This window comes from Amblyomma mixtum, chromosome 9 (genome assembly GCF_055824585.1).
Source record: "Amblyomma mixtum isolate Tamu chromosome 9, ASM5582458v1, whole genome shotgun sequence".
Taxonomy (NCBI): Eukaryota; Metazoa; Arthropoda; class Arachnida; order Ixodida; family Ixodidae; genus Amblyomma; species Amblyomma mixtum.
This window is the reverse complement of record NC_143020.1, coordinates 86,544,835-86,560,395: the sequence shown is the minus strand read 5'-3', so window position 1 is coordinate 86,560,395 and position 15,561 is coordinate 86,544,835. Positions and strand designations below refer to the sequence as shown.

The 15,561-nt window shown below is 42.3% G+C and overlaps 1 protein-coding gene across 2 annotated transcripts in view; it reads left to right on the top strand.

Annotated features, from left to right (window-relative positions):
• The window catches only part of LOC149329989 (uncharacterized), a 44,104-nt gene extending 34,156 nt beyond the window's left edge, over positions 1–9,948 (top strand). For both annotated transcript variants that reach the window (XM_089560709.1, XM_089560708.1), the window contains 2 exons: positions 5,158–5,238; positions 7,951–9,948. In XM_089560709.1, coding sequence (XP_089416835.1) covers positions 5,158–5,238; positions 7,951–8,675 — 806 coding nt within the window. In that variant the 3' untranslated portion in view covers positions 8,676–9,948. The remainder of the gene's footprint in view (positions 1–5,157; positions 5,239–7,950) is intronic.
• The last annotated feature ends 5,613 nt before the right edge of the window (positions 9,949–15,561 follow it).

The window sequence follows — 15,561 nt, the reverse complement described above, 5'->3', positions numbered from 1 at the left end:
GAGATAGCTTGCATTGGATAGTAATGAAATAACAATGCGAATCCTGACCAAAGTAACTGGCATTTCAAACCAACTGCGTACAGTTGAGTCAGAAACCTGATGCGTGTGCATTCAGATTTGTCTTTACTACTTCCCATATTTTCCTTCTTTCTAGGTAGGATAATGTTGGCGTGAAGCGAGCACGAAAGCACACAAAAACACAGGTAGCGCTGGTCATGCCTTCAATTTGTAGTCAACAGCGATTTCCAACTTTAAATGCAGTAAGGCAACATGAAAGATTGAAAAACATGGAATTCTTAAATTATATCTCACTTACATTCCCAGGACGTGACAAGTAATATCTACGAGGAGTCTAGGTTAAGGCAGATATAATGTCGTGGGTACGTCTCCAGCTTTTTCATGAAAAAAGGTTGGTAAATAAGACTTCTGAGAGATTTTTCTTTGGTACATAGATGTTCAGACTTAATCTGGACATCTATGGGAGGTTTGTGGTTTTCTGGGATGTATTGTGGGACGTGTCTGTACTGTGCACCAAGATATCTCCCCTAGACACATAGATAACTATTGGCATCCCCTTTTTATCAGGCCTGTGGCGAGTGCCACCTTGCCTAGTAAATTAAAGTGGTTCATTGTTTTATTTTTCTACTGGCCATTCATATTTGTAAGCTTTGGATCCATTTCTGTTTATTTTTTTCCTTTCAAGACTAGTTTTTGTATTCTACGCTATATTCCTTCGATTTCTATGACGTGTTGCACAATTTTTTCGCTCTACATTTTCTTGGAGTCTGATGGCACATTAGCCATTGTGTGCTTTTGTAAGAGTTCCTTGCAAGTTACGCACTAGCTCCTCCAAGTTCACAAATTGTCCTGCCTTAGTTGTGATAATGCCTCTACTTCTAGCCATAATTTTATTTATTTCGTATCTGCTTTTCTGTCTGTTATTTGGCATAATATTTTTGCTAGTAAGTGTCAGGTGAAAAAATTACAAATTGAAATTGCAAATAAGACAAGAGTCAGTTCTGCATTGCGTGTGGCTATTCAGTTTAAAATTGCAAATGAAACCTTCTTTTTCTGATTGAGCAAATCTTTGGTTGGTTGTGCACGCATTTCTCATGTGCCGAATTGAAAATACTTTATTGAATTTGTATTGGCTGGTTGTAATGCATGATTGTTGCCATATTTTTATGCTTAGTCATGCCTTCAAAGGGTCAGTGGAGATCTTATCCCGACCGACATACTGTGTTGTCACGACAGCGACCATTATTCAACAGCCACAAACGTAGTCATGTGGCATCACAAGTCAAAATTTGTCTGTGGCAAGGCATAGGGTTGCATTGTAAGCTGGCAGTCGGTCGATGCCACAGTAAAAAAAAACCTCCATATTGGATGCACTGCATTATCCCTTGACGTCCGTGCATCCATATATGTGGAGGGAAAGCATGACCAGTTTCTTATCTTCTGCCTGCTTGGTAATCTGGTCATACTTTTCTGCCACTCATATATTTGGCTACAGAGTTCCAAATTAACACTCACAAATGCATCTTCTTGGTCTTATGTTCTTTGGATTAGGTTTGTATTCTGATGTTTTCAGTTACATTTTTCAAGTTGCATGGACCGCATTTTTAAGCCTAATGGAGATAAGTGCTCTTTTGCCTTTATTGTCTAATCTATACAGCTTATGTACGTGTCACGAATGATTTACTGATTTCAAATGATCGTTATTTGTATAAAAGGAGGCAACAAAATCTAAGTGTGCACCGTCGTTGCAAAAACATAGATCACAATATGAGCCTGCCCGGACTCACTCACTGAATTTGAGTCCATATCCAACTCGATCACCGCTCAGGCTCAATAAGACTCAGGCTCTCAATATGAGCCTGAGTCAGTCTACTCATTACTTCTAGGACTGAATTATATGTATTCAATACACAAAGCATATAAACAATGCTGTTAAAGCCTTGGAGACATCTCCTTAATCTACTACGTGTTGTTTCAAGTTGCAGGCATGAGTCGCAGTATTAGGAGGACACAGAGCTAATGCTTGAGGAAGAACCTTTGAATGCAGCCTACTGCTGCGAACATATATAGAACCTTACCTTCACTTATGTGCATATGAAAAGTTAGGTGCATGGGAATCCATCTCAGAATTATCCAGACCAGCTGTGCTACTAAAAATATGACAAGTGACTTTGAATTTTAGCTGGTAGAAAACATCTGTTTTAAAAATGTGGACTTGCAGCTTACAGTAGATTGCCATCGGACTTTTTTGCTATCTATGTCCTTTCACATTTTGTGCCTGCAGAACAAAGGAGATTACAGAATATGTTGTCAGACGTGGATTTTGTGCATTCTCGCTTCTTTGTGCATTGCCATTTGCTCAAAAGCACACCGGCCGTGTTGCTTATGGCATTTGTGTTTGTTTTGTAGTGACTCATTTGTTCTTTATTATTTTGCAGGCCATTATCGGTAAGCCATTGTGTACAAGGTTCCAAAGGAAGAAACCTTCCAAGCCATGCCTGACAACTTTCCATGACTCCATTGCTTGATGATCATAAGCTAGGAAATTCCATGTGCAATGATCTCAGTGAACTGTGTCCATGTACAATATTAGATGGAAGTGTTTTTAATGATATTGGCTGAATTACAGGGATCTAAATAATAGGGAAAATGCGGACTGCCCTCAGTACAAATTTTTTTAAGGTAATTTGTTCCATAAACAATAATATTCTTTCCACAGGAATGACATTAGGCTTGTACGGAGAGGCAAGCAGGGAATAACGGCAATAAAAATAGGCACCAAGTTCTTTTCTTCTTATTGGCTCCAGGGTGGTGTAGCAGGACCCACTGGCGTGCAATGGTTGAACAGTTTAAATTAAGCTCTCAGTGGGATTCCCATCTCAGTCACGGCACTAACAGAACACCTGACCACGTAGAGGAATCAAGTGAAGCCTGCAATGTGTGTACTCTTGTGGTGGGCAATTAGTAGTAGTCATAGAATCACATTATTTGTTCACTCAACAGCTAAATGGCCTTGGGGCATTTGAGTAGACAATGAGTCAGATTGGCGTATGTTTTAGGGCAGTTATAACATTCCGGAGATGTTACATATTTCTGTAAGAAAGTCTGTGCTGGTGTCAGTAGGACATTGCATGTCCCTTCGTCAAGCGACTTTGTGACACGGAGAACTAAAAAAAAACCCAAAAAACTAAGCATCAGGTGCGCACCTTTAATAAATGAGGCCCATTGGTTCAAAATATTATGCTGAATCCAAAATACAAATTGCAGGAAATCATGCCTTTATTTTTGGTGCAAATGGGGGTGAATCAGACCCCATCCTATCATTAAGAAATCAAAGCAAGATCACTTCTGAGGTGATGGTCATTGTTAAAACCATCATGTGTGACGTATGAAAGCACAAAAGTATGCTGTTACTTCTGTGATTGTTCTGTTATGTGGATGAATTGATTTTTTCACTTATGCATCATTCTTTCATTTTTCTATCAAAGCAGGAACATCAAGGATGAGATTTGCACACGTTGAAGCTTTTAGCGTTTCGTGGCTCTTTGTTTGATGCCTCAATCTTTATCCTGATTCTTGTGCCGTATGAGCTCGAATCTGCGAATGCTTGCTTACGTAATTTGATGCAACTCCACCACTTTGCACTTCTGGTTGGGGTTTTGTGAAAACTGTAGCTCTGCAAAACCGGTGGTGTATCGTGTAGTGAATTCTATATTCTATTCTGTTTGCCGCTGTTTACTGATTTTCGGGATCCTTTTGACTTTGCTCAAGAGTACACTATGATTCCTTGTGGTTGTGCACAAGTGAGTGACCTCATTTTGTCATTGCACAATAGCATTACTGACTCTGTCCAAACTGTATTCATTGCTGCGTTCAATTAACCTGCATTCTGACATCGTTCATTTTGTTTTGAGGCCTTTTTAAGAGCAGGTTAAATTTGGCTCTATATGAGTGTGCTGTGACCATGTTTATTGTAGTGTTCTAACAGTACTCAGTGTTGACCGGCACATCTGGAATCCATTGTTTATGGATTTCATTTCATGATGGTGGTACGGGCTTTGATTTGTCTTTGCGGTGGAAATTGTTTTATTATAATGCGAATCCATTTTAAAAAATTTGCCTATGCTTTCTTTTTAAGCTGTGTGCTCTAGTGATGCTATACACTGTTGCTTAGCGCAATACCAGTTTTATCATACTGACCCGCAGTGCTTGTTTTTTAGTTTTGCCTGACTGTTTCCCTTGCATCACAAAATTTCCTTAAAATGAGTATAGTCTGCTGTGATACAATTTATCATTGTCATCACCAGCTCTCACGCTCGTTGCTGTTCGATGTCACCTCATCACCGTGTTCCCAGGGATGGACTTCTTCTGTGCCATCCATGGTGTTGGAAAAGCTGGTCACCTTATAGAGCTATTTCAGAGCAGCTTATTGAGAAACTCAGTCTCAACAGTTTCTTCCTTTTTCCCCTCTGGTTTCTTCTCCTAAAATTCGAGATGCGGGTGTTGCACATTTAAATATGGCATGCTCTAACTTCACTTAAGACAGTGTAGTGTGCAGCTTCAGATATGCTTCATGCCCCAAGATATGCTTCTACTCAATTAATTGCACTCTTGGAGAATGTGGAGGCGGAAAATTATGTTGGGCATATTGGCAACATTCGTGGGCAGCTGTAACCATGGCATTTTTACCAGTAGCTATGCTCTGAAAGTCTTTTTTTTTTCCTGGGTGCAGTGTAACTGTTGTAATAGGTTTATTAAAAAAATGAGTGCTCTGTCAATGTGTTGTGTTATTAACAATAACTGACACTCAGTAGTTCTTAAGCCTGTGTAGGCAGACTTTTACTGTCCTTCCCATGAAGCCAGGAAATGTGCATGCAAGTTCATTCATTGCAATAGCTGTTGACTGGGTTCCAGTAGGTCTACAAATTCGTAGACAGTAATCAGTTTTTCAATAGCATAAGTATAGTAGTCATCTGCATGCAGAATTAAAAGTCTAGAATGTTTGCTTTGGAACTCGGTTCTTTTCATTTTCACCCTACTGTATTTATACAACCTTGTAATGCTGTTTTACAAGTGTGTATTCTATATTCACCTTGTCATGCACATAACACCATATACATGTGTAATCTTTTGTCTCAGCGGATGTCACCTGGTTTTCACATGAAGGCTGGAGCTCCGGGGACCACAAGCATGGTGTACCTTCTGGACAGAGCTCACCAGGTTAGAATTTGCAGTTTTTCTCCATATATGCTTTCGTGAAGGTTGTCTTTTGACAATCAGCACGAAGGATACGGAAGCTTCAGTTTGCATAACTCTGCTGAGTGATGACAGAAGCCAACAGCCACAGAAACCAAGGGGCACAGAGGATTTTTTTTTAAGTTATGTATTTCGTGGTGTTGATCAATTTAGAATATTACTGAATATGTTATCGTTTAAAGATAACTGATTAGAAAAGCAGAAGAAAAAACAACCACCTGCCGCCGGTGAGATCCGAACCCACGACCTCCGAATTACGCGTCCGGTGCTCTACCTCTGAGCTACGGCGACGGCTGTCAATTCTTCTGCTTTCGGGGGTATTTATGTTTACAAGTAACCTAACCTTGAGAGTGTTCATCAGCGCCACCCACGTTCACAAGCGGCGGACGTAGAACATCCTGAGTTACCGCAGGTGTGACGTAGAACGTCATCGAACGGAGAGGGTGGAAGCTGCGTGAGAACCCTCTTATGCTTCTTAAGGCGTCAAGGCTGCCAAAATCGAGGCCCTCGCTAAGCAATTAAGCAAACAAGGGAAGGGGATGAGGGGCTCGTTATAGTGATGATATTTGCCTTGGAAAGTTTTTTCTTTGAATGTTTTCTTTGCAATATTAACTTTTTACCGAAGTGTCACGCCTGTGAGTTTGGTTCAGTGACGTAAAAACGAACAGGGTTTGCTGCCTCCTCAGGCAATTACCCTTAGACCTCCCTTAGACACTGTCTGAGGAGCGAATAAAGCAATAAAAAATGGTTCAGACATGGCAGTTGCGCGAAACACACACACACAAGACAGGTTACGGGACGAGCGCAAACTTACAACCAACTAGCCCGACAACACGTTCTACTTAATAATAAAAAATGGCGTTGTCCTATGTACTAAGCATAGCTAATTGCCATTTGTATGGTTATTAAGCGCACCTGGGTGGACGTTGGACAGTGTCTGTCATGTGTCAGGACATTACCCCTCGTCTTCCCCTGTGGTTTGCGTTCCTGCGATGCACCCTCCCACGACCGGTCTCGAGGAGGGGAGCGCCATGTGGCCCTCCCTCGTTAGTTACCTTAACTAACATGAGAGGGCACCTGCCTTGTACCGACTTGAGTGCCACAGATTGCATGACTGCTGCACACAGGCAGGAGTATACTCTCTCTTTTGCTAGGCAATTTATCGTGTATGGTCGCTTCAACGCAGCGCTCCACTCTCCACTAGTCCAGAGAGGCCTTGTGGTGGGAACATTCTCCCGCCAGCTCGTCCCGTCTTGTTTCGGAGTTTCCCCCTTGCCCTGGCGTAGACAAACGTTCGCTAGTAACTGTGCTGCTCAGTTGGACGTCCTTAATTCCTTAGTGTATCTTGCTAGCTGGCGTTATTCTTGTTGTATCAATAAATGCCTGTTTATTTCAGCCACAGTGTCATTCATTTATTCTCTCAGAGCAAGGTCTGCCGTGTTAGACGTGCGCTGAGTAGCGTACGAGATCATGGGATGGGGTCCAGCGGTTTTGAACTGTGTCAGCCGTGGGTAAGCATGGATAATGTATTATCACTCCTTATTAAAAGCCCCATACGTGGTGCCAGTAATGCCAGTGCAAGGGCCAATGGTGGTGACTGGCATTGATGATATTTCTTACAGGCTAAATGTTTTCAACTGTTTGCAGAAATCACTATAGGGACATCTTGTTTCAGTCCTGAATTGACTTTAAAGGGACACTGAGGAGAAATTGAAGTTGGCTTGTATCGACAGAATACCAGCTCCTGATTACAAAAACGCCACTCATACTGACAACAAAGCTCTTGTAACGTAGAAAAGAGAAGAACCAAAATACAGGTATCGCCGCCACAGGCCAAACTCGCAAGTACAAGCGTGATGACGTCATAGGACAAGACAGTGTTGCTAGAACCAATGGTTCTAATAACACTGGGACACGAGGAGCCACGAATCACTGAGGCGCAGCCAATGCATGCGTAAATCTCCTTGACGTCGCCAGATGGCACCACGTACATGGCAGCTACGCGTGCGCCTGCAGCATCGGGACCAATCAGCGTCTGCTCACCGGCTATAGGCGAGCTCCCGGTATTCCGCTAACAGTAACAAGGTACATGGTATGCTAAAGGTGTCTATTTGCGAGAACTTCGTTGACGACTTCGAGAACAGTATCCATCGTAACGCTGGTGCAAACGTAAGCGAAGCGACGGTAGCGATGGCCGCAATAGCCGATAGATGCCTTTAACATGCGGCCGGCGGTAGCTTTCATTTCGGCTGCTGCTAGGCCGCTGTGTGCTGGCCGTCAGAAATCATGGAGTCCGCGTTACATCATGAGAACGTTGTGTTTCACGTCACTTAGTCCTGTGTCGTCATAGGAGAATCCCGAGTTTGAATCTGAGTGGCGGGAAAAACTTTTTTCAACTTCGAATCCAAATTTTTCAGAAATAAATGCATCTTTCGCTGCCGGCCAAGTGGCAACAAAGTCATGAAATGCCGAACTATCGGATTTTGCTATAAAAAAAATATTAATAGAGTTCTCCTCACTGTCCCTTTAATGTCAATCTGGTAAATAAAACTTCTTATAAATACCTATACCTGTTGATGAGTGTCTCCTCTGTATTCATTTTTTTCCCTAACTCCTAGTGAACTGGGGATTTTCGGTTCTTGCATTTTGTTGGAAGTACTTTGTCTTAAAATGCAGGTTCCGTCTTCACGGAGATCAGACGCGGCGCATCTCGCATGCAAGATTCAACCAGTCAAAGGCACGTAGTGAGCCACTGCATGGAATCCACTCCTTCTGGCATGGGTGACCACAGTGGTAATCCCACAGAATATAGGATGCACAAATGCACCCAGTGCAGCAAGAAATTCAAAACGAGATCCAATCTGGTGGTGCATCTCCGAGTCCATACCGGCGACCGGCCATACCATTGTGACCATTGTGGAAAAAGCTTTGCACGCAAGTTCACCCTAGGGCAACACATGCTTATTCACACTGGTGAACGTCCTTATTGTTGTGACCATTGCGGTGACAGCTTTGCGCTTGCAGTCACCCTAAAGAGACACCAGAGCACTCACACAGGCGAGCGCCCTTATCGTTGTGACCACTGTGGCAACAGGTTTTCACAAGAGGTCACCCTAAAGAGACACCAGCGCACACACACAGGTGAGCGTCCCTTCTGTTGTGACCAATGTGGCAGCAGCTTTGCACGGAGGAGTGACCTGGTGGAACACATCCGTACCCACACGGGTGAAAAGCCGTTTCAGTGCCAACTGTGCCCCATGGCTTTTGCGGTACGTCGAGTCCTTGTGAGGCACGTTAGATCCCATAAGGGCGAAAAGCCACACCAATGTGACTTGTGCCAAAAGAGATTCAGTAAAAGGCATAATTTGAACCACCACATGAAGGCTCTTCACAAAAAATAGCAGTGGTTCGTGATGCCCTTAGTCAATGTGTTTTGCTAGCTACCATTTTGTATGCAAGCTAACAAGATACTAGCTGACTACCCTATGGAAGGTGTTGGTAGCTAACCTCATAATTAACCCCATCATACAGTTTTGATCATTAACATCTCATCGTTAACTCTCATCATTAACTCTAATGCAGTTTTCAGAAAACATTTGTTCCCTTAGGCAACACACAGACAGCCTGAACATGGAGAGTGAGCCTGCTATGCTCGTAAACCTGCATGAATGGAAATAAAATCATGGTAGTACGTGGATAGCATCACTTCTTGTTGGAGAGAAACTTTCAAACACTTTATATCGAATGTTTATTGCTGGTGCCAGTTGTCGGCCTGCCTTGGTGAAGAAATTTCGTGGAGTAAACGTGCTCAAAATTTCTTTTAATCTTTTAGCCTGTGGGGGCTAATTTTTGTGCCAAAAAATGTAAACTCACTCATTTATGTCACAACCTCTAAATGTCTGTGTGACAACAGAGGAAAACTTTACCTTGTGTAAATTTTTGTGTGTTTGTTCAGTGTTTGTGGCGGGAATGATTAAGGGCGTGTAAGTGTCCAGCCTCATATGGAGGTGTGTTGCATTAGTTTGGTGGTTTTAAGAGTTCTCTGTAGTTTGGAATGGGAACTAAGAAAAGATTTTACTGACATCTGCTTTATCATTTCTTAGTGCATTGTCTGCGCTGAATATAAATGACGTATCTATGGATAATTGTGTCGGCAGCATTTTTAATCTGTTTTGGTTGTCAGAATATCAGGTGTTTGTGACCATTTCACATTGTGCTAGCTTTGTTGTGTTGGTGTTACTTGAAAAAGCATTTATATAAGGTGTTCTTGATAACAAGCTGCAAAGGTCATGGCTGCTGAAATAAAAAATACTGTGTTTATGCCTACGAAAAACATTGTAATCTTGTGGTATGTTGTAAAGTTCGTAATTTGCGTTAACTGTATGAAATTGCTTAGTGCACATGAGTATTATATTGCAATTTCCATTACAAAATGTTGAACACATTCTGGCTCTTTGTAAAACTCACTGTAATGTAGCTGACCAAATGAGAAAAGTGCCCAGCAGTCTGCTAGATGTAGCTATCTCGCAGGCTAACAAAGATGACCACATAAGTTGAGTAGACCGTTGGTAATTTTTTGTGTGTTTACTGCATGTAATTGTGTTCCTGCATTGTTCCATGTGATTCCGGAACATATCCTGTTGTAAAATAAAAAGCGAACGAAAACTGCACAACAGTGCCGAGTTTTCCTAATAAAATCGTGATCATTGCTATGAATAACGAACACTTGGAATCTGTCTTTGACGAATTGCTGCAATTCATCCGAGCGAAGATAACTGGCACACTGTAACAAACTCCTATTTACCGTATTTTCCTGTCTATAAGACGCACCTGCCATATATGCAGGCTGTAATTGAAAAAGTTGGTATATAAGACGCACTTGTGTATAAGACGCACCCCAATTTACCCAGTTAGCCTAGTGAGGCTTAATTAAACATGCTTGTGCGGCTATCGTGCACCATACCTGTGAGTTCTTAAGCAACGCTCGATCACTTAAGTGATCGAAAAAGGCAACACTCACGGCATACCCACCCACGTTTTAGCAAAAAAGAAAAAAAAACGAAAGGACTTTTTTCATTTCCGCAACAACTTTTTATTTTAACTTAAAACCTTCGACATCCTCATCTTCGGGTAAGCTATCAAAAAGTTTGCCCATTTCTGGAGGCAACGCGGCTGAAACATTCTCTTCGCACTATAGACGTACTACGCACACAGAGCAAACACAGTTGCAAAGGGTGACTAAAAAAAACGGCGGCTTGTCTTGGCTTGTCTTGTCTTGACAATGGCGAGAAGCGTGATTTTAAGCTATCTTTTGGCAATTCATATTACTTTTGTTTGGGGCCTCCGAAACTGCCGCGTGTTTCTGATCCTGAAAGTCGTTTTCACCGCCGTTTCATAATAAAGTTCACCTAAAAAAGATGCGCACGGCAATACCCGTAGTGAAGTATTAACCGTGTGAAAACCGCGTTATTGCTAGCGGTACTTTTTCAGTGAGAAAAGCTTGAACATGAACCTGAGTAATTTCCGAATTCACAAAAAAAAAACGAAAAATTCGCTTATAAGACGCAGCCTTGTATAGGACGCACCAGCAATATTTTTGAAGAAAAGCCGCGTCTTATACACCGGAAAATACGGTATAACATATGCAGCTGAAGTCGGCATCTACAGAGACTTCTTTATTCTGTGTGCAAGCTGCTGTATGCAATTTCTGTATGCAAGCTGCTGACCTAATCATGAGAATACATTGCTCGCAAGGCAGCAAATTATGGTCTATGTTCTTTGAGATATAATTAAACATTGGTGCTTGCCTTCAGTTTCTTGAATTAAGAAGAAACTGCGGTTGGCTGTCAGTACAGTTTTCACAGGTGCGAGCCAAGCATCTGATCAGAGAGGCTGCCTCACCTGCCAGACGAAGAGGCAACCGAAATTCTTACTTGGTGGCTGGTTCAAGTTGTGCGCCTGTTTTGAAAGTTGCTGTAGCATTTTTGTCTTCTTTTAGTTAGACGAGTGATGGCTCTTTTGCCTTCAGGAGGGAAGTTTTATTTTGAGATGTTTTATTTTGAGTGTCTACTGGTCTTTTCACCCCTATTTGCTCACTGAAGAGAGTGCGCTTGTGGGCATAAGTCTTGTGTTTTTATATTTTTAAAAGAAGAAAGCTTATCAAACTATCAGATTTTAAGTATCTTTGAGGTTTCTTAAAAGTTAAAAGCAAGCGAATTCTATCCTTTGATTGGCGCATGATAGTCATAGTCGCTTATGCGCCATAAAACTCAATGCAATACAACACTTGCACTATCTTGTCAACGATGTTTGGTCTCGATTACAGGCCATGAGGTTGCGCCCCAGAGCTTTTTTTTTTTTACTCCGGGAGATAAATACGGGAGTTCTTGTATTTTGAGGAAAAGGGAAGAGGGAGCTAGCACCCTAGGGTATGACCTCCTTTATTCCACTATATGAATGCGCCGATATCCATTACAAGTGCCGAAGGAAAACGTTAGCATCTGCAATCGCAACGAAGCATACAAGGATCTCGTTGCATAGCGTCACCTAATCGCATTTGCTGAAAACAAACCCGGACAGGAGCTGTACTTTAAAACACTGCGTGTGATCAGGTCCTTGCAACAATTAAATGCCCTGGCCATGCACTGAGTTCAGATAGATACACATGACATGCATTGTGCGCGGTGGCATCGAGCTGGGCGCGTTCCAGTGCTGTGCATTCAACGCGTCGGCGGAGTGTAGTTTCAGTACAGTGGAGAAGTATCTCCACATATGCTTGCTCTACGCGCAATACGCAGAGGCGACGAGTAAACTATCGCACGTACAAATTAAGCCTCAGGTACAAAATTCGGATATAAAATTCAAGCATTCCGCTCCATCGTGTTCGATATCGAAACCAACAGCGTCGAAATTCGGTTTTGCTTTCGATCGCACTAGGAGGCCACAACTACGAGCCAGTTTTCAATCAACTATACTTTGCGCAGAGACCACACTTTGCTTCTTCGTTAATACCTAATTGAGGTTGCCTACATGCTCCTGATAATGTCTTTTTATACATATATTTAAACGTGCCCACGCCAACCATGACAGAAGATGTATAATGATGCAAGCTGCATTGCGGGCCGCATCAACAATCGCATGTATCTCGTGTGTTGCTGGTTGTGCCAGTTTTTTAATCTATTGCTTTACATATTTGTTTTTGTGTGTTGTCAGTATATGAGAAGAAGCTTTGCAGAAGGAAATATGCGTATACAGGGCAGGGATTACTTCGTGCAACCCGGTGATCGTCACTATTGCAGTGTACGCATGTGATGACATGGTCCATCTTTGTGCGTGCCTGCCCAAATGTTACCATGCCGTCACGAAATATTTGAACTTGTTACGCCTTTACCAGTAACATGAAAGCCGCAGAAGTGTAACACCGCAATACCAGACAAATTTTCTTCTGTGAAACTTGCCAGAGTTATCCCTTTAAACCTGGCACTTCAATACTTGCAACTGTGGGCAAGTAGACGCAATAAATTTCATAGCTGTAATTTGCGTTAATTTATGTAAATTCATTAGGTGTGTGTCTTCAGCCATGACCATCTCGCTGAATCGATCGACAGTGAACTTCTTTCCACGTCTTATTTCTCTTCTAGCAGGCTTTAGCAAAGACGGCATGTTCTTGGAGATCGCGCAGTGTGCATTTCTTCTCGGATGTCTGCATTCTTCTGTCTTCATAATCACATAGCAGTTGCAGTAATTAATTCTTTTGCAGTCTGGCTGCCGCGGTGGCTCAGTGGTTATGGTGCTCGGCTGCTGACCCGAAAGACGCGGGTTCGATCCCGGCCGCGGCGGTTGAATTTCTTTGGGGGAGAAATTCTAGAGGCCCGTGTACTGTGCGATGTCAGTGCACGTTAAAGAACCCCAGGTGGTCGAAATATCCGGACACCTCCACTACGGCGTCTCTCATAGCCTTAGTCGCTTTGGGACGTTAAACCCCATAAACCAACCATCTTTTGCAGTCTGTTACTTTGCTCTGAAAAGGTGATGATTCTGTGGCGTTACGTGTGAAAAGCGTTCATTGTGCGTTATGGTGACTTGTGGGAGCTGGTGAACCTGGCGGTACCTGTAACCAGCAGTTTACGCCGAAAACTGGTGCAAACAGTTTCAAGGCATATCACCAGTATTTTTTTTTAAGGGAAGTAGTCTCCTTGGCCTGCAAGTATAAAATTCTTTTTCCGCGTCCTAATATAGCCGCTTCACAGGAATGAAAAGTGCATGATATGCTTTGGTTCCACTAAATGGTCTTCTTTAAAAAGCAGGACTCCATCCAACACCCGCATTGAACAATGCTGGTGTTGTTTTTTTGTGTCTCTGCTGGGCTTTTTTTGTGTGTTCTCAGTTTTCCAGACATTGGCGGAGCACCCGTAGCCAGGAGATGATTCCAGCAGAACTGTGGCTATAGTCTATGCTGACCCATTGTTTGATGCTCCTGTCCTGTAAAATCTGTATCGTGGGACATGTTTTTTTACTGTCCCCTAAGAAATTTCCCCAGGATAAATAGATAACTGTTGGCATCCCCTTCGTATCAGGCCTGTGGCGAATGCCACCTCGCCTAGTAAGTTAAATTGGTGAATTGTTCTATTTTTCTACTGCCCCTTCCCTATTTGTAAGCTTTAAATCCTGATCTGTTTATTTTTTTTCCCATTCAAGGCTATTTTTTGTATCCTACGCTATACTCCTTTGGTTTCTGTAACGTGTTGTGCAATTTTTTCATTCTTATGTTTCTTGGAGTCTGATGGCTCATTTGCCATTGTGTGCTTTTGTAAGAGTTCCTTGCAAGTTGCGCATTAGCTCCTCTAGGTTCACAAATTGTCCTGCCTTTCATAGTTGTGATAATGCCTCTTCTTCTAGCCATCATTTTATTTGTTTCATATCTGCTTTTTTGTCTGTTGTTTTTCATAACGTTTTTGCTAGGAAGTTTCAGGTGAAAAAAAATTGCATAAAAGTAAGGCAGGAGTCATTTGTGCATTGCAGTTGGCTATTCAGCTTGAAATTGCAACTGAAGCATTCTTTTTCTGGTTTAGGAAATCTTATGTTTGGTAGTGCACATGTTTCTCACTTCCAGAATTGAAAATACTGTATTGAATTTGTATTGACTGGTTGTAGTGCATTAATACTGCGATATATGTATGTTTAATCGTACCTTCAAAAGGTCAGTGGAGGTGATCTCACCCTGACCTACGCACTGTGTTGCCACATATCACGACAGCGACCATTAGGCCACAGCCACAAATGTAGTCATGTGGCATCACAAGTCAAAGTTTTTCTGTGGCAAGCATAGGGTCACATTGTAAGCTGGCAGTTGGTCGATGCCATGGTGAAAAACACCTCAGTGTTGGATGCTCTTCATTTTCCCCTGACGTCCTTACAGCCAGAGAGCATGACCAGTTTCTCATCTTCTTATCTCCTGCTTGCTTGGTAATCTGGTCATACTTTTCGGCCTCCGCATGTGTCTGGCTACAGAGATTCAAATTAAGACTCACGAATGCATGTTCTCAGCTTGACGCACTTTGGATTAGATTTGTACCTTGATGTTTCCAATTACATGTTTCAAGCTGCATGGGCTGAATTTTTAAACTTAATGCAGATAAGTGCTATTTTGCCTTTATGCCCAAATCACACAGCTTATGTACATGTCATGAATGATTTACTGATTGCAAATCATCGTGGTAATATGAACTCTCAGCAGCATGGGGGGACTCTGATAAAGCTACTGGCTCATTAATGCACTCACGTAAACTAGCAATGGGGATGGGACAAAATGCAGTCTTCCTTGCTTCCATGGAATCCCCTTCTTCGGTTGCCCACAGACGTCGCCAGACTGCCTCGCCCTCAAGTGTCCTTGGCCGCTGCAGTAAATCATTCCTCTCTCCGCTGTCATTAAACAAGAAGGCAAAAAAAGTGAATCGTGCACCGTCGTTGCGAAAACACAGATCATAATATGAGCCTGACTTTAGGAAACTTTTAAGTAAATCTTTCTTAAGATACACCTGATAAAATCTATTATTACAGAATGAGTCATGGCCACTCCAGAAACGATTCATTGAGGTCACCACACACGCGCGCGCACGCACGCACACACACACACACACACACTGCATTTTCACTGAAAAGTATGGAATTTTGATCAAGCTGAAGAGAGCAAGGATTATAACTTCAATTTGGGACTTGAGTCATATGATTACTTCTGCTTCATACAGAAAGAAAAGTAGAAATAATTTGCTGATTATTGAGTTTTTA